Genomic DNA, 19,691 nt, shown 5'->3' on the forward strand with positions numbered 1-19,691 from the left:
ACAGAATTACATCAAGTACGGATGGAATGACTTCTTTTTATGCTACTCTTGAAATGTCCACGTGGGCAACATTCCTCTTTTCCTCACACTGATTATTAGCCACTTGTAAACATTCATACCACTGCTCACTTGTATATATACACGTACATTTGAAAACAATCTATTAAATAAGACTTTTAATTAATCTCTATTAGGTTCGGCAGGAGAGCGAGTTAACATCCATGAAAGCGGCACCTCTTCCTGACGACATGACCGTTTTAAAATACATTCAGTTGAAATGAAGGCATTTCCTTTGCTCCTACGAACATCACCACAGTGGCCCGCTGCTTGGAGTCATTCACTTTCAAGATATGCAAAATGCACAAATCATGTACAGTGTTGATGTCGCGCACAGTGATACAAACATTACATAGAAATCTTAAGTCTTGAGCTTTGAAGAGTTAATTATCAAAGGAACACCAAAGCAAGAAATCTCCTCCCAAGCCACTTTTTGTACACAGAACCAACCACCTGTACAAAAAGTACAAGAACAATGCTGGAAATTAAGCACTTTTTTTTTTCTTCGATTTATAGAGTTCTATCATCATATCTCTTGATTTTCTTCAAAACAAAAGCAGCCTTTGTAGCGGAACTTTAAAACGAACTGTCTGTTGGGCTGCGTTGAACGCAACACAATACAGACACTCTCTTGGAAATACCGATAAAGTGATGGCATTTCAAACAGATACATACAGCCCAGTTCATTAGCTTATTGCAGTTCTTAACATTTGGATGAGAGACCCCCCCCCCCAGTCCCCCATTTAGGACACCCAGTAAAATATTCAATAGGTTTTGGCTTTCACCGGCTTTTGTTTTAATCCTGAAAATGAGAGGAACAAATAGATTAAAAGGAAGGAACATGGTACATCTTGAATGAAACACACACACACATATATATATACATACATACATATATATATATATATATATATACATACATACATACACACACACACACACATACGCAAACCCCACCCTCTCCTCTTGTCTTATGATACGGCTTTTCTTGACGTACTGTAGCTGAAGCTGGCCGCCCCGCCGCCACCGCCCCTGTGCGAGATCCTGAGCGTCGTGGCGACCGTCAGGTTGGGAGTCATGGCAACGGGGAAGCCTGGGTTGGCTGCGGATGTGGATCCGGCAGTTGTGGCAACGGAAGGGGCGGACTCATTGGGACATCCGTACTGCAGCAGAATGTCGGCGCACTCCTGGCTGCCCGCCAAGCGAGCCAGGGTCAGCGCTGTTTGCCCCTGAGCGTCCTTGTACCTAACGTCACATCCGTACTGGCAACAAGGAGAAGTACAACAAAAGGATTTGCATTTTAACAAATTATACCAAACACCTAACTGGATGTTTTACACTTTTGTGATTATTGTTAAGTGACGTCTTTTTAAGAGGCATTTTAACAAAACTCATATTTGTTCCTCCTAACTAGGATTTTACTTGTGTTTTGTTTTATTTTTTTATGACCGTGGCACTGTGAGATCTGTTGCAGATATAAAGTGCCTGACAAATAAAATATAGACTTATTATTCATATATTCATTTTTATTATTATTTGGTGGCATCGCCAACGATGCAGATTTAAGGGCCATAAAAAAATGCCATGTTGTATCACGGGCTAAAAATTTTATTTACTTTTCGAGGTATAAAGCGAGATCCAACTGGCTGTCGTCAAGTGTAGGAATGCAGTATATATAGTCAATATAGTATTATGTTTCATATTGTGGGATATAATTTCATGTACCTGGGCTGAAAAGCAAAGCATGGAGAGTCTCTGTCGTAATATTATTATTATGATTATTGTTACTACTGTTAATACTACTATTATTATTCTTCATGCTATTCACTCTCCAGACGCTTTATTAGGAACAGGTGCAGGTGCACAGTCTCAGGAGATGTAGTACAAGAGCTGGATCATAAATTCCACTTTTACACACCTAACTACAAAAACAAAACAAAAAAAATGTAAACAATATATGCTATCCCTAATTTCTCTTAAGCATTCAGACAACTAAAACGTGTGTTAAAAATCAAATACATCAAGAAAATACACCTTAATACACTACCTATTGATAATTGATGAGAATTGTCCCTCTGAAAGGCTAAAAAAATCTGTTGAATGTGTGCTCTATTGCAAACTGTAACACTGTAACGATTACATCTCTCGCAGTGTCAGTCAAAATTGTAATTGTAACTTTCCATACAAGTCTGACTGGTTTCATAATGTTATGGTGGTCAGTGAGTATACATCCCAGTCAGCAAAGCCATAATGGGACACAAAGAGCAAAGTCAACTGACCCAAACGAGAAGCTGCGTCATCACCACGTTGGCCTGCTGACAGGCAGCATGAAGGGCAGAGCCGGGCAGCCGCAGCGCCAGGAGGGACCGGGAGGAGAGCGCCATGCTGGGGGGGCCATTCATGTCTTCCTTCGTGCAGTGGGCCAAGAGGAGCAATAGCTTGGGGAGATTGTGCTCCATCGCAGCTAGCAGAAGACGGCCGGAGAGTGTGATGTCGGGACCCTCGTTGGGAGTAGGAGGGGGCAATGGCGCCACAAAGAGTTTCTGCTCATATTTGGCCCGAATCCACGACTCTCGTTCCTCTCTGGAAAAAGCAAAGAAAATAAAGCGGTTGACCTTCACGGACAGCAAGAACATTGCTGCTGGCCTAAACCGTATTAGAAGCGCGGATCTACATTTCCAATGTTGCCATGGTTGTTCCATGAAATTGTACATTGCTATTCCTCACGGTCTATCCTCTTCATTTTATTTCTCTTGGTTGCACTACATGTATGTGAATGTTATATTTATTTATTTATTCATTGTCTGTTCTGCCCAGAGCTTTCTGAATCTGTGATTCTGGCCGATGAGCAGTATCAGCAATGGGACTCTGATTTGCTGGTCAGAGTGAAACTTGTTACAGTCCACGTAAACAAGCAAAACGCATCTGTATCGGCACGCATTAATTTTATTAATTTGCATCTCTGGCAATTATGATGCATTCGACTTTATATTTATTTATTGATTTTGTCATATTGTCATGTTGTGAGATAAAATATTGGCTCGCAATAACGTCAACTTCTGATTGACTGGTCAGAGTAAAAGTTGTTATAGGTCATCTGCCTCGAAACATCCATGCATTCATTTTCCGATCCACTTCATCATCACAAGAGTCTATCTCAGCCGGGGGACACCCTGAACTGGTTGCCAGCCAATCGCAGGGCACACAGAGACGAACAACCATCCACGCTCACACTCACACCTAGGGACAATTTTTGGATGTTCAATCAGCCTGCCATGCATGTTTTTGGAATGTGGCAGGAAACCGGAGTACCCGGAGAAAACCCACGCAGGCACTGGGAGAACATGCAAACTCCACACAAGGAGGCCGGAGCCAGAATCGAACCCACAACCTCTGCACTGTGATGTCGACACGCTAACCAACCGCCCTGCCTCGAAACAATAACATTTTAAAAGCATTGATTCGAAAAAGATTCTTGAGTGACAGCCTTCACTCATGGCAAAACACTTAAATCAGCGCATCTGGTTTGTCCACTGTGACATCCATAGCAAATAAACATAAATGCAAATATTTAAACTGTCATTACCTGGTAGCGTCAGGCGGAGGTTTACGGTGGCCCATCGTGCACGCCTCCCATATACAGTTCACCATGTGGTTGCCAATGGCACTGAGAACCAGTGTGAGCTCTCGCGGTAGATCGTCCAAATCGAGTGAGCGAACGCGCGAAACGTGAGTTCCCAAGTTCCTGTGGATTCCCGAACACTCGATGCATATGAGGGCGCCAAGGTTCAAACTGGCCCACGTGGGATCTCGGAAAGAAAAAAAAACAAAACACACAGGCAATCACCATCTTTAACGCTCACTCGCCACTTCCTTAGGTTCACGTCTAAACTCAGTCTAAAAAGATCCAATACAAAATCTACATCCAAGATTCTTCCTTTACAAGAAGGATAATGCAAGAAGATTATAGTCGATGAGAAGAAAGATGTTTTATTCATGAGTGGAGAAAAGTGCTATTTCTTCCGACATCATGGTGACCCAATTTTGATTCAGTGGAATAATTAACATGACATCAAAGTGGGTTTTTTTTTTTTGGTCTAAATAAAATTGGCATTTAAACTGATTTCTGTAATGCACGCCCCCGCCCTTGGAAAGCCCCCCCCCCCCCCCGGCCTCCCACGCCACGCCGCTCCCGCTGTTATCAGTCGAGTGTGCAAGAATGTGAGCAATTACTCAATAACGAACGGGCGACTTTGTTCTGTTGTTCTGTTAAGTCTTATTCATTTTCAAACTGACGCAATAAGAAGACGAAAGATGATTGATGCAGTACATGAGTAGCTTTGAAATGGTTGGATGTGGCACAGTAGACAGACACAAGAGGTTTGAGTTGACAAAGGTGTCACTAACTGGGAGCATCGCAGTCGACACAGAAGCCGTTTCCTTTTGCATTGCGAATCGCCTGCAGAGCGACGGCTTCGCTCTGGCTGTTCTTCCGAGCCTGTGAAAACAAAAAACAAAAAACACCAAGCGTACAGTGTTAGCTGTGTTCTCCTTTATTTAGCGCAATGACTGTAACTTGAACCAAATCTGCCTACGTACATGAACAAGCTTCCATAAAATGAGTTGGTATGTTAAAAGGGTTTGAAAAATTGTTTCCATTAAAAAAAAAAAAAAAAAAAAAAATCAAGAACCTGCATCAGTGCATTAACTTGTGATATCGGAGGACATTACATTTTTAAGCGCCCATCCGAGGATGTGTCCTTGTTGCAGTGGCACAAGACAATATTGCGCAGGCCTGAAATCATAACACGCTTGTGATGAAGTCGCTTCAGCAGTGGAAAAAAATAAATCAATTAAACTATCTTTATCTTTTTGACAAAAGCCAACGCGGCTGTGTTGTAAGGTCATGAGTCAAGGATGAAATGTTTTTTTTCGGTATTTTTCTTTCGCAAAAAGATAGCAGACACCATTGAATATGAGGTGCAGGATCTTAAAAAAGTTTTAATTTGTGTGTGCACGTGTGTGTGTCCAACCTTGTTCTTACTGCTCTCACACAGCTGCAAGCTGGCCAAGATCTGACTCTCGATAGCCTGCACCCAGGAATCCCGCTCCTCCACACTTTGGGCTTCAAAATGCCACGTCTGGCCAGAACTCGACACAATGACAAAGTCATTGTTTTCTTCATCTGCCTCACACACACATACAGAAACACACCCACACATAAAAGCTCTCTTAGAATTGGAATGTGTTTGCGACTTCTGCGTGATTTTTTTGAGATACTTTTTCGAAAGTATCTGTGTTATTATAAAGCATGAGATTGAACCAAGCAATTACCCATCAAACTGAATTCAATAGTTCGTTTGTAATATTCAGTAGCAATGTAGCCTTGCAGCATTTCTTTGTTGTCACTGTGAAAAACACATATGTCCATTTTGGTCTTTTTTTTTTTTTCATTGTTCATGGGGTGTCTGCATTTTGGACATCCCATGAATGCAAAAAAAAGAATTTAATTACAAAAATGGACATACATGTTTTCCACATCACAGCAATGATATGATGCAAGGTCTTTCCTTGATGTGACTCAACCACAGTAGCACGTCACAAACGATATAAGACACTCGAACACAGGTGTCAAAGTCAAGGCCCGGGGGCCAGATCTGGTCCGCGACGTCATTTTATGTGGCCCACGAAAGCAAATCATCTGTGTGAACTTCCATGATCCTTGCTTAAATCTGTACCGAAATCTCAAATTGTCATACGTAATAAATAACGGTGACATTGTGCAATAATTTTGTACCCAGTTTATACTCATTATTTTTTTTTTTTGTGTACAAGTAATAATACGATGTGATGAATAAACATTTCTTCGGTTTCACGCTCTTAACGGCCCCCCGGGGGAAGATGTAACTCCAAAGTGGCCCCCGACAAAGATGAGTTTGACACCCCTGCACTAGACAATAAGAGCTCGGAAGATGCAACGAGATAGGACATTACCAAACATTACCTGTTTTGCTCACGTTCCTTAAGCTACCAAAGCTTTTTAGTTTCCACATTTTGCGCTTGGCTGGAAAAAAAACACAACAATCGAAATCATTAAAATTGCGAGAATTCTACAATGTTTTTTTTTCATGTAAATGTTCCATAACTTCATAGTTAACAGAAAGAATCGATCCAAACTAATCTTTATTTGTGAGTTTTATAATATGGAGAAGCTCATCACCATCTGCTTGGCCAATGGTGGCGTCCCCTTTCTGGTTCATGCTCTTCTTCCTGCGATGCTTCTTCCTGTCCTCCACTGGGGATGTGGAGCCTACATCTTTGGTGGACGAGGAGCTGGACACACCCTCAACTGCAGAGTCTGCTGACACGTTCACGGACACTGAATCATCCCACACTTGGATACCTACTACTTCCAGAATCCTGTTGTTTTCTCTCACCAACACTTTGAGCGTGGTTGGAGACGTTGGAAGAACATCGCTGCACGCCTCTGTTACTCCTCAGGAAGAGAGCGCCCCCGAGCCCCTCCATGTCGTCCGCTTGCAGGAGGCTGCTGGCACTGACAGGAACTATGACAAGCATCGAGCCGAAGTAAGTAAAAAAAAAAAAAAAAAAAAAAACAACAACAACAACAAAACAACTCTGTGCTACTGTTGAACTACATAATCAACACAGAGCTCTATAACGTATTGGTCAGAGTCTCGCTATGATCTATTTATTCATCTACAGCTGCCTCTCCAAGGGTGACGCTTCTTCCGATTCCAGTGTGCTCCATTCACAAGAGCATCACATTTATTTATTTATTCATGTTCAGGTAGGACTTATTTGCCGCTTCACTCCTTATGTTCATGTTGTAAATGTACATCAGATATATTTGTTTTAAAAACACAGTATACATGCATTTTATTTGTGTGTGTGCTACTGTTGCTGTAAAAATCTGGATTCGCCAATGGTTGAACAAATACAGCTCATCTCTATTCACCCCCCCGACGGATTCTACTGGTTGCTTGTTCGCTCTCGTGAATTGCTCAGCCAAGGATTTTGTTTTCATATTTTTCATTTGTTTGTTTGTGAGCAGGATTACGCATGAGGCTATTTGACCGATTTCCATGAAAGATGCAATGAAAAAGACTCTGATTTAGACTCCAATGGTGTGAATAAAATGTCTAACAATTTTTAATAATTATGTAAGCACGCTGAGGTATTTCTAACATGTCCACTTCAAAGTTGTGAGGTTCTGGGTTCGAATCAGGGGCAAAAACCTTTGTACACCACTGTACACACCCTGCAACTGGCTGGCAACAAGTCCGGGATTCTCACCTGCAGCTCTGATAAGGGCACACTCGATAAAAATGGAGGGATTTTTCATCTTTTTTTATTTTTTTATTTCGATGTAAATAAAACATGAATTGACTGATTTAGGAATATGCAAGAATTGAGTTTTGCGGAAACCCTACAATTGTTCCTGACCCAAATTAAGATTGCAATGCCTGGTTGGGGCTCTGAGGTATACAGATAGGATTTGGTGTTGGCAATTTTATTCATCTCAATATAATTTTGCTACCTTTTATATCGGTCAAGGGATGCGCCGCACATCAGTGTATTTTCTCTCACCCAGGCCGACACCCTCTGGTCCCTGCACATCTTTGAGTCCGACTGGAGGGCCGCCGGTAGGTACGGCACGAGGGGGACGCTTGCCTGGCACCTTCACCGTCACTCGCAGCAGGTCCATTTCTTTCCCGGGTGTATTTAGCATGTAGTCCTGCCAAGTCAATAACCCCCCCATTACAACTAACTACTTTGTACCAGTTGGCTGATGTCTCAGCATTGTAAACCATCCAAAGCGCTCTGTCCAAACACACTCACATTGACATTGGAGTGGTATGACAGGATGCCATCACTGGAGAGGGTGACGTATTTCTTCTTCCACTCTTTATTGAGTGAGTTCCCGCTGCGCTTGAGCAAGAAACCCTGGTAGAGGTCCCAGCACAAAAAAAGGTGAAAATGCACTGTTGATATTTTGTGAGTGCATCTCACACGGTTAGGCAGCGTGATGGCTGGTGGCAGCCAAAAACACCCACAGCGTATTATCTAGCCGATGGGGTATGCATTAATTCACACAATGACAGGTGTCCTTAGATGTGTCATTTGAAAGGAGTCGCGGTGTGATGTCCTCTGCTCAAGTTCATTGGATGGACGAGAGATTTGTATTCTGGATCTTTGTTTTACCTGCTTGATCGGAATAAAGCGCCCGCTTCCCACGTCTCCTTTGCAGTCTGCACTTCGCCTGGCTGAGTCACTGCCTCTTCGACCCTGAAGGAAACACAAGGAGACGAAAAACATGCTTTTTAAAGTGTATTGATGCTGAAACTATTCCAGAGTGGAACCTCAAAATACACTGGGATGTTGGTTGATTGTTTGGAATGTAGTACAGGTCCCACAGGAAATAAAGGGAAAGGGAATTTTATTTATTTATTTATTTATTTATAGCACTTGTCTTCATTCGGGTCTTCATTAGATTGGACTGAAGCCTGTCCCTGCACATTTTAAATAAGCGTTGGGATACAAGCAAGACTAGTCACCAGTTAATCGCAGAGCACGTTTTGACAGCTAGGCCTAACAGAAAGGAGTTTTTATTCACTTGAGTTTCTCGTTAAGTATGAAATGCGCTGGCCACAACTAACTTCATTCTTGTGTTAGCCACCTTGAGAAAACAACAAATTCTCAAGCTCTGGGGAGTATCCACAGGCCTCACAATCTTCATTCGCTGCTCCTTCTGCTCCTGGCTCACCACCGTTTCATCGCCAGCTGGTCTGCGGCACTGAAACAGTCTGTCTCACAGCTAACGACACGCAAGCCATGCAACCTTCTGCTCACACAATAAAGCTATGTTAGCATCTCACAACTAATGATACACTGAAGACGACGTGAAAGAAATTAGACCAAGTTAGAGATGCGAGCGTTATTTTAGATTCACAAGTGGTCATTATTAATGAAGAAACTTAAAGTGGCTCGATTTAGGCAATGTCTGGCCATGCATCCGGTGTCTTAATTCGCCTCTTAGTAGCATCACTATTCATCCATGCATTTTCCGATCCGCTTTATCCTCACAAGGGTCGCGGGGCGTGCTGGAGCCTGTATCAGCTGTCTTCGGGCCGTAGGCGGGGGACACCCTGAACCGGTTGCCAGCCAATCGCAGGGCACACACAGACGAACAACCATCCACGCTCACACTCACACCTAGGGACAATGAAAAGTGTTCAATCAGCCTGCCATGAATGTTTTTAGAATGTGGGAGGAAACAGGAGTACCCGGAGAAAACCCACACAGGCATGGGGAGAACATGCAAACTCCACACAGGGAGGCCAGAGCTGGAATCAAACCTCTGCACTGTGAGGTCGACAAGCTAACCACTGGATCACCGAGCCGCCTGCCATCACTACCATGTTGCAATTTTAGACTCCATCAATGACACACATTATAAAAGCATGCAACTGTACCACATACATCATCATAGTGTTTTGTTTTGGTTTTTTTTGTGTTTTTTTTTTTTTTTTGCATGTAGGAAATCAATTGTAAAGGGAAGAATGCTGGCACTGGCAGAGAAATGAACAGGTCATAAGTCATTCGCACGTCTGACATATTACAGAAATGACACCTCCAATATAGTCACACCAAGTGGCAAATTAGACTTAACCTGCTAAACGCTGCTAATTGAAAGGAGCCCTTCGAGAAACAAAGGGATTACAACATGCACACTCCGTGCAGGCCAATTAAAAAGAACCTCTGTGGTTGAGGAGGACTCGGCTAATGTATTGAATTATGGATACGGCCAGCTTCATTGGTTTAGTCAAGTGTCATTTTTCAATTGCTTCAAAATATTTACATGCTCGCGCTTGGCATGCGCTTACCGAAAAGCGTGCGGTGCGTCTGCGGGTGGCACTGCGGACTGAGCCAGGAGTGCCACTGTCTTGTTTCTCCCCTCTTGCCGACCTGCCAATCTCTTTATGGCTAATCACAGGGGTGGAGGGAAGCGATGAGGAGTAATCGCTACTCTGACCCCCATTACTGGCCTGCAAACGAAGGAGAGGGAGAGGGGTGGGGGGGGTGACAGAGCAAGAGAAAGAGGTAAAAGGTCTCCATTGAGTCGAGGCACTAATTAATCGCGGCATGTGTAAAATGTTATTAAATATTTCCCATGACTGTGCTTGTAAAAACTGTAATTAACACAAAGATTTTTTTTTTTTATTGAAGGGTAATATGAGCCACATTACTTTTCAAGGGATGTAATTATTGCCCGCACTTTCATTACTGGGTGGCTTTTCTTTAGTTTCTTCAGTTAGAACAAAAATACACTGTATGCTCATGAGAAAAAATGGGCATTTGACCCAGGGGAAAATTAACAATAAATCAATGGATTAAAAAAAAAAAAAAAAGATGAGTTATAGTTATTTCCCATTTTCTATAAAAATAATCGATGTCTTTTGGACTGATTGATGATTGGGTGCCTTTCAATAGAAACATGTTCTCAGGTCACATGGGGGAACACAGAGCGGAACCGTGCATCTCCTTTTAACGTTCAAACACAGACTTGGGGCTTTATTTTCTTAGACAGCACATCTGCGACGTGGCGCAAATGCCGGCGGAGGCTCGCTGCGTGTGTTTGTCATTTTGGCAGAGCGGTCCCCGCCAAGCTGGGTGAGCTGGCGCAGTAGAAGGAGTACGTTGGAGATGTGCCTGACAGAATAACAATTTGGTGGCAAAAAGTGGATCTAAACCTAATGCCTAACCAGACAATGTCAATCCCTCGCACGGGTTACGCAGCTGGTGTAATGTGACGTAAATAATTCATATATATGTGCATCATTGTACTTCATTGTCTTATGTCATTCCAGTGGGTAGCACAGCAGTAAGGTGGCAAACAAAGAAAGAGTGGCACAGATGTGCTTTTGCTAGCAGGCCACATTTGAATAGAATGAGGGGAATCGCTTTGATTACCACTGATTAAAGTTGTCTGTGACCGCACCCACAGCGGCGCAGACCTCCTTCTCGCAAAAATGCTGACCTGCACTTGTTTGTGAAATTACCAATATCGGGTCTAACCCAGCTTCCGTGCAGAGATCTGCTACGCGCCGCGCAGGATTTTTGCTGGTCACGAAAATACAGTCCAGGGTTGCTTATCCTCCAACGCAAACTGACACTGGCGTTCAACCCAGGAGACAACAGCAGTAATGTGACATATTCTTTCAATCCTTTACCTGTCCTGGATAGACACCAGACACTGGGGTGGAGCCTCCAGAGTGACTGGGAGAGTTTGGAAGAGATTTACAGGAAGCTAGTAAAGCAGCTTGCTTCTTGGAAGCCATGATCTTCTGAGCAGCTGCGGCAAAAATAATGATAAAATAGTTTATACACGCACACACATAAAGTTTCCCACATATGTTTCAAGAGTCATAGTTGATGAGGCTGTGAGATACCATCAGTGAAGACCCTGTTGACGTTGAGGCCGTACGTGGCACATGTTTCGTAGTAGGTGCAACGGCGCACGTCTGAGCAGAGCTGCCTGGCCCGAGCGTCGTCGATGACCCTGGGGTTGCTGCTGCTGATCTTATCTGGTGAAGACACAAGTATTAAATCACACCTAGAATGTCTGATATCTCCTGTAAAACCCATTTTATTCCCCCATATAACCACTTTTTCTATTTTTTTGTTTCGTTGTCTCAACGAGAACGCTCACGGCAGAATGCTGCTTCCATAAAATGAATTGCTTCTGTTCAAGGTTTCTTCCACAGTAGCTTTTCCTTGACCTCCACAAAAGTGTTGCTTATGTTAGGATTTGACAACTCCGAAGCCCCGCTATGGTGTTATGTACTTAAATTGGCATTACTATGATCACAATTACAGTGGTCAACTAATATTTCAAGTAATGCTTCTTAACCTGTGCAAAATTTGACCATTTACATTTTATCTTTACACATTTCCTCACCTAGTAGAAGATGTGCGTGCACTGAAAATGCGAAGACCCATTGCATGCATTTTGCCGCCTCCCACGAGGCACGACTCAGACAGTCAAATCGTTTATATTCCGAGCAGATTTGCAAGAGGAGTGAGTGGGCGTGTGAAAGCTCGACAAGCAGTGAAGCAGGTTTAGAGTAAACTGAAAATCAGGTGAAAGGAGTCAAAGCTGTTAGGTTTCGAATATTAGTTTGAAGTGTTTTCAAATTTGCAACGCTGAAAGTTTACAGTCCTAAATGAAATTCAAAAGCACTTCATTTCAAACCATATTTTCAATAGATCAGGCAAAATAAGATAAAACAGTAAAACACAATCTTGTTCACTCTAGGGATGCTCTGTGCTGCCGTTGTTAACAAGCCAAGGTTTCTCAGCATATAGAGTCAGAATTTTTTTTCATTTTTCCCCCTGATATTTAATTTTTTTTGAAGGGGGAGGTGCAGGGGGTTGTGGAGGGGCGGAAGATCCATCTACTAATCTAACCAGTGATCTTTTTTTTTTAAACTTGCTTATCGGTGACCCGCTCCAAAATCCTGGTCGTGTCAAGAATTTTAAAAACATATTTCTGCTCAAGAAATGTTTTATCACAAAAAAGAAAAAAAAAAACTTATCAACATTGTTGGAATCCTTTTAAATGTTATTTGACTGTCAGTGCCAAAGTCTAAATTCTCGCGTCCACTCTGATAAATTTAAATACTTGACAGAATTTAATCTTGAATTTAAGCAATGATCTGGCCTGGACCTCTTTAAAATGCGTTCATGACCGCCTCACCCTGTGTGCCCACGACTACGAAAGGTATCTCGGTGACAGGCCGGTGGACGGCAAGTTGATGGTAGATCTTGTACACTTCCTGGAAACTGGCCTCGTTTTCCAAACTGAAGACCAGGATAACCGCATCGAGCCAGCTTGCGAACTGAAGACAAGGCAGACAAAGAGCAGGCAATGCACAAGAGAAGGACTGATTCGTTTTAGATGCAAGCTAAGGTCGGTTTCCCAACTCACCTGGGCTCCTGGGAGTTCCGTCTCCTCTCTGATGATCAACAAGTGGCTCTGCCCATCAATCAAGACATCCTTAATGTACTGACGCCCTGGATTATACAAATCATGATTAAGACTTGCAATCGAAAACAAGGAAAGAACATACATTTTTAACTGTCTATATCGAGTTCTTCCACGTTGGGTGGAAATGTGAAGGAGTGTTTGTCTTTGTGGTCCCTGCAATTGGCAGCCACAATCAGCCCAAGGTCTGCTCCAAAGTCAGCTGGGAAAAGCTCCAGCTCACCTGTGACCCTAGTGAGACGAACCGCCACAGAAAACAGATGGAAGGCTCGATGTACAGACAGATGGTATTATTGTACCTAATGTTATGGTCAAAGAACGTATGAGTGAGTCTGTCATGAAAGAATGTGGACATGATTCGAGTGCGAACCCAACCGACCTTCGGCATTCTCCAGTGACAGGTAACTTCCTGTCAAGTGTCTGTGGACCAGCGCAGACTTCCCACTGCACAGACCCCCCAACACAGCCTGACACACAAACACACACACACACACATTAAGTCACTAAGAATCTCATTTCAAGTCAAAGCTTTGATGATGAAGGCAGACAATCTTACCAGGTGAAGTTCTTGCACAGTTTGAGTGATGGTCCATTCCTGACTGCTGGTGCACGCAGCTAGAGCCAAAAAGGAGAACGTGGTTCATAAAAGCAGTGATACGTGAACAAACAGGAGCCAAGTTTGAAAACTGATGTCGGTCTTGACTTTCATGCTTTGCTTCTTCTCATGAGAGAGACATCATGATGACTGAGGAGCCCATTAAAATGTCAGGCTGACAGTGGATTTCATTTCTGTGGATTTGTTGTCTGACTCGTCCTTGAGCTGTCATCTGTCACAGAGGTTTTCAAGGTGTGAGCCGGTAAACTTCCTCTCGGTGATCATAAAACAGCTGATGCCTTCCCTACTCCCCGTCCTCCAATATACACACTCTAAATGTTATAGACATAAAAAGACATAACCCAGACAAGAAAATTCATTCCAAAACAAACCACAGTTGACGCTCACATTCACATCTAGTGCCTTCCGAAACACTCATTCAAATCTCTTAGAATGTGTAAAATGTTTCTTTTTTTTTTTTCCTCAGTGGATATACCTAATTTGTTCAACACACTGCCTTGCGAACTACAATGTGTGTCATTTGTGATTAAATGATATTCAAATGTTTCTGTAACATGGTTGGTTTTATTATCCACAAAAAAAAAAAACGAGTCATTTTGATCATGTGTATTCTATTTTTAGAATCCTTTTGAACGCATTGCATTTGTCCCTTTTGCTTTAATCCATTGAAAACCTTGAAGAAAATTGAAATATATCTGTGAAACAGTACACACAGGCACGATGCAGGCTATGTGCTCCTTCAATGCAGACATTCGCTAAATACAGTATCGCCACCATCATTGTCCAACCTGTTAGCACACATACAAACAGAATACATGCATGAGGAAATAAAACTACAATTATAAGGGCAGGGGAAAAAAAAGGACATCGACTGAGTATTTTAACAGGTTTTTCACTATATGGCGTAAACACACCCTGGGTGATTCTGCTCAAGAGATGAACATTAATGTGGCCATGGAAACCATCGTTAGTCTGCATGACTCAGTCTGTTTGCACACACACACACACACACACGCACACACACACACACACACACACACACACACACACACACACACACACACACACTCGCGCCCATGCAGAAGGTCCTTCTTGTGATGTTGTGCAAAATACACCCACACTGTCGTCTGTCGCGCTGGGGACACGTTCCACCTTAAACCTCGTTTGACAACTGTTCCCCTGCAACCCCTCGCCCTAATCCTCCATCTTTGGACAATCCCTGCGCTCCCCTTCATCGGCGTCACACCACCCACCAAACAACAACTCTCACAGCTGGCTGTTGCCACGGCAACTCCTTTTTCCAGAAGCCTCCATACAATGAATGGTCTCTCTCGGTCGCGGCGACATGTGAAAGGCATAAAGAGGCAGTGTCCATCTGTGTCTGCGTGTGTGTGTGTGTGTGTGTGTGTGTGTGTGTGTGTGTGTGTGTGTGTGTGTGTGTGTGTGTGTGTGTGTGCCACCGTGCGTGCAAACGGAGTAAATATCACTTTGTGTCATTTACACCTTAATAATTTAAAGACTACAGGTGAAATGTAGACGACGTCACATTACTCTTTAAGAGTCAACGTGTCGTCAATGTGAATGCTGATGACCATCCACACAGAGCAGGAAGTAGTACCGTAGCTTGTTCTCTGCATGAACACAGCTCTATGTCTCCCCGACCTTAATTATTCATGTCCCACTTACTCCTTACAAATTATTCAGCGCTTGCTTCGATACCACAATCACCATCATACACAACTTCCATCAGTTTAGGGCTCGAGAAAAGGGAGCATCTTGTTTTTAATATTCTCATTGACAATATCAATATTTATGCTGCTGTTTGATTTTGACAAGACTGAACCATTTTCCTGTTTGCTAACAATTTTATGTGAAGCCTTGTTTGTTTAAAAAGTCGCACTTGAGGCCCCTGGAGTTGTTTGAGGATTATTAATTTAACAATCTTGACACATTGTCATATTCTGAGATTTTTAAAAAGTCAGAGTCAATCACTACCAGGATGCAATTAACATCCATCCATCCATCCATCCATCCATCCATCCATCCATCCATCCATTATCTGAACTGCTTATCCTCATGAGGGCCGCGGGTGTGCCAGAGCCTCGGCCAGCTGTCTTTGGATTGATTTTCCTTGCTATAGCGGATCTAAAATGTCGCCACACCCCTGGTCAAATGCAAATTTTTTTTGTTTAAAAAAAAAAAAAAAGGGCGAGACCAAGATAAATTATGAATTTTTTTTCTCATCATTATTGAGACCTATAACATGTACTTACTTGGGAAAAAAAATGAAACCTTTCAAGAGGGCCAATAAGAGGTGACTGTGTTCAGAATCAACCAGCCACAAAAGGCCACCATACTTAGAGTGAAGCATGGTGGTGGTTATCATCATCCTTTGGAGATGTTTTATCAGCTGGAATTTGCGCCTTAGGTTGAGGTGAAGCGGAATTATGAAGAGTTCCAATTATTGTGTGTTAGCACAAAACTCCCAGGCTTTGACTACAACTGAATAAAATGCCAGGAAAAGCCAACTAGAAAAGCTAAACGTTATTCAGTGTTTATCAGAGGCATTTTAAATGGTGGCAGGTGTGTGCTGACTTATGAATTTGCATGTGATTGGTTAATTCTGAACAGAGCCACATTCTCAGTTTTAAGAGGACGTGAACACTTTTGGAACTATAAAGGATATATTTTGGTTAATTTTTTTTTAATATCACAAAAACCTGGCATTTGAATAGGGGTGTGTAGACTTTTTATATCCACTGTACAATATATCCTTCCACTGCATGAAAGACACGAGTGAATACATTTTCAAGTGTACCCCATAGGTGTATTCCAAGTTGCCACTATGAAAGCGCAAGAAAGGGGTAGCAGCAAGAGTTTAAACATGACAGACATTGTCAAAACAAGCCCCTATTTTAATTCTCCATCAATTTATTGTTAACAACATTATGTAACCCAATAACTGGTGTCAGGAAATGGAATAGCCAGTTAAAATGGTTAATCCCTTGGTCGGATTTCACTGTAAGTTGAAGTTGGTTATCTTCTTACTATAAATGGAGATAAAAATACGAGTTAGAAATACCAATGAGACATGGTTGCCATTTTGTGTTTTTTACACTTTGAGAATCATTTGTATGCCAGATCCTATCTGACAATTGTTTTGCACCATTCTCAAACATTCCTGGTCAATCAGATACTGTATACTAATTATAATACAGTATTAGATATGCCTGTGTTTAAAGAATGAGCTGAACGGTGAGAGCAATTCTGAGAATCAGGTGGGAGTTGGTAATATATGATCACGATCGATAGTATGACTGCTCCTTTATTTCAAACCAGAGAGGTCGAGATATGTTCCTGCAATCAAAGTTTTGCATGGGGATCTTCTCGCTGTAGCATCGGTGTGTCATTGACAGCGGAATATAGCTGCAGCGTTTGAAATAATGGGCCGATTAGAAGTCCAACGTGTATGTTAAAAGTACAGCGAGCCCACCATAGATCTCTGTCATGTTCTCCGAGATGAATCAATGAAGAACTTACCCTCCTCCTCGCTGGAGCCCCTGTCCGCGGCGGGATACAAGGCGGATGCAGTGCTGACATTTGAGGGCACAGCTGCACTTTTGGAGAAAATGCCACTAATGAACTTGAGCATCTTGCGGTCACGGACGGGAGCTCTATGGATTGTTCCTCCTTGGCCCTCTTTCCCTCTCCTGGCGTCCTCAGAGAGGCAATGTAGGTCGCTGTTATCCAGAGTACGACTGGTGGTTTTTCTTGGAGGCCGGTTCACATCGCAGGTAACTGGTGTAACCAAGGAAACCTTAAATCTGTCCTCGTGAGAGTTCTCCCTGTTCATGATTCCGGAATAGCCTCCACTGAGGGGAGCCGCGGGACGAATGAGCGTTCCTCTGCCATCGCTGTCGGCCCAAGACGCCCTGTAAGGCCCCAGAGTTGTAGCTGCCATTAAGGGGGACTGATCCCCGATACGGTTATCCCTCCGCTCCAGAGTCTTTGCAGAGTGATACAAGCTGTTGTTGGCTTCTCGGGCTTCCTTCCAGCATGCTGCGTTGGCTCCCGTATGCGGCCTCATCAAGACTTCGGGGCGCTGGCTAACCTGAGGCGGCACTGAAAAAGGGAGGCTGCAGCGGGAACGGTTGTTGAGCTCCGCTCCGTTTTCGCCCTTTGGGAAGAGCCTTGGAGGCTCCCGATAGAGTTCGGTCTTGGGACGCGAGGCATCGCTGCGAGGTCCCTCTCTGCGTACGGTGGTCTCGAAGCTGCTGCCGCTGTACACCTTCACCATTTGCCTCAATGAAGGGTGGACGGGAGCAGTGTCCTTGCTTTTAGCGATTGGGACGTCTTTTTGGTCTCTTCTCTCCGCTTTGATCCACTTCTCATTCGGGCTGCCATACTTGACATGCACCTGCTCCACTTCTTCTCCCGCTTGTGCGCTCTCTTTATCCGACGCTTGTGGACCAACACGTATTTCCTCCTCTTTTGGGGCATGTCTCACCTCCTCACTCTCTTTCGGGCTGCCTTCCCCCTCCTTCTCCACTTGTTTCCCAGCTACATCCTCTGGCAAAGCCTCAACCTTCACCAGAGTGAGGGAGATGAGATAGGTGGTGCGTCTCTGTGGGTTGTCTGCTTGGCTCATTGGGACGCAAGACCTCAGCACAGTAGCACCTTCTCTCCGACCAGGCCACGCATGCAAAACTCCGTCATGGCAGCGGGAGTGAACTGAAACAGAGAAGAGAATCTTGAATTATTGTACGGTTTGGAAAAATGGATGCTGGACACAATTTTAGAAAACATTTAAATGCCTTACACAGTGGAGACCGCATTTTTTTCCCCCTCACTTAATCCCCATCCATGCACACTGCTACTACTTGTCTCTACCACTAATTCATTCATGATCCTTTCCTTGCTTTAGCTCTTATGTACAAATCTGACAGGTAGACGCATAGATGAAAGCATGATGCCCGGGGGTTTCTAAGATGGTAATATGCATTTGATTTAGCTATCGTTGCACTAGAAAAGCCACAAATGTCACATTCCCCCAGAATTTTTTCCCCCCTGAATTGTGTTCATACCGTCATTCTGTTGCACAGCAATTAGATAGGTCCTGGTTCAAAAATGAATGATTCTTTTGGCGATCGAATGGTATCAAACAGGATATCAGGTGGAGCAGATGATGAAGAGCTGATCCATCCAAAAGGGAAATAAAAATAGGTGAAAGTGAGCCTGCTTTGGGGGGGAGTAAGAAGGAAATCATTCACTTGTCACGATGCGTCTTGCAGCTGGAGCCTCCATTTGACAATGTCATGCACAAAACCAGGAATTCACAGCAGGATGACTACTGGGGGGGTGGAAAAAAAGCCCATCTGTTGTGACATAGCGCGAAAATGGAAGAAATTCTAAAATAGCCCACAATGCTTCCTTGTCTGTATCGGTCCCTTGGAGAAAATCTCCTCTCGGTCACCGCATCCTCTCCTCCGAGCGCCTCGTCCAATTAGCAAGTCAATAAAATGTGTCTGTAAGGCAGAGGAAGCCCACCAGCTCAACACAGCCCCTCCTCCCTTTTTCCTCCCCTCAAAGCCTCCAGTTACTCTCCCGTAATCCTGCAGCACAACTGGACTCGCTTGGCTCCAAGGAGAAGCTAACTGTGAGGTGGTGGCGGTTGTTGCTCACGTTCATCAGATTTTTATTGGTGCGCACTACAAAAGAGATGGAGGGTGGTGGTGGTGGTTGCCAGTATTCATCTGCCCTGGTGCTCTCTCTCTCTCTCTCTCTCTCTCTCTCTCTCTCTCTCTCTCTCTTCTGTCCTTTCCAAAGCAATTTATGGGCCTGCTCGCACTGCCTGGCCGCTCATGTACAAAAGAGAAGATGCACAGGATGAGATTAATTAGCATATCTAGGCTCGTAGACTACATTTAACATCAAATGAAAAACTGGAAG

General features: G+C 43.5%; 1 protein-coding gene across 2 annotated transcripts; it reads right to left on the reverse strand.

Moving 5' to 3' along the window:
* Positions 1-977: 977 nt before the first annotated feature.
* LOC109522661 (arf-GAP with GTPase, ANK repeat and PH domain-containing protein 1-like) lies at positions 978-19,452 on the reverse strand. 2 transcript variants are annotated; one of them, XM_019881409.1, is made up of 20 exons: positions 18,827-19,452; positions 17,283-18,473; positions 13,683-13,741; positions 13,506-13,593; positions 13,070-13,155; positions 12,839-12,980; positions 11,532-11,666; positions 11,313-11,434; positions 9,966-10,127; positions 8,284-8,367; positions 7,921-8,025; positions 7,669-7,816; positions 6,495-6,623; positions 6,278-6,415; positions 6,062-6,121; positions 5,091-5,242; positions 4,465-4,555; positions 3,644-3,866; positions 2,337-2,640; positions 978-1,319 (listed from the first exon to the last, which is right to left on the reverse strand). In XM_019881409.1, the coding sequence occupies exons 2-20, from the start codon at positions 18,388-18,390 to the stop codon at positions 1,029-1,031; spliced, it is 3,627 nt and encodes a 1,208-aa protein (XP_019736968.1). In that variant the 5' UTR covers positions 18,391-18,473; positions 18,827-19,452; the 3' UTR covers positions 978-1,028. The 2 variants fall into 2 exon arrangements, with proteins under 2 accessions (XP_019736968.1, XP_019736967.1); XM_019881408.1 differs by having other exon boundaries at positions 6,278-6,418.
* Between the last annotated feature and the right edge of the window lie 239 nt (positions 19,453-19,691).

Source organism: Hippocampus comes, unplaced genomic scaffold (assembly GCF_001891065.2).
Source record: "Hippocampus comes isolate QL1 unplaced genomic scaffold, H_comes_QL1_v1.1 scaffold68, whole genome shotgun sequence".
NCBI classification, from domain to species: domain Eukaryota; kingdom Metazoa; phylum Chordata; class Actinopteri; order Syngnathiformes; family Syngnathidae; genus Hippocampus; species Hippocampus comes.

Excerpts from the sequence above, each read along its gene's own strand:
- LOC109522661 (XM_019881408.1), bottom strand. The coding sequence starts at position 18,390 with ATGAGCCAAGCAGACAACCCACAGAGACGCACCACCTATCTCATCTCC. Across the intron at positions 13,742-17,282 it reads GGGCTCCAGCGAGGAGGAGG|CTGCGTGCACCAGCAGTCAG; the intron begins GTAAGTTCTTCA and ends TTTTGGCTCTAG. Across the intron at positions 6,122-6,277 it reads CACCATTGGCCAAGCAGATG|CCAAGCGCAAAATGTGGAAA; the intron begins GTGATGAGCTTC and ends TTTTTTTTCCAG.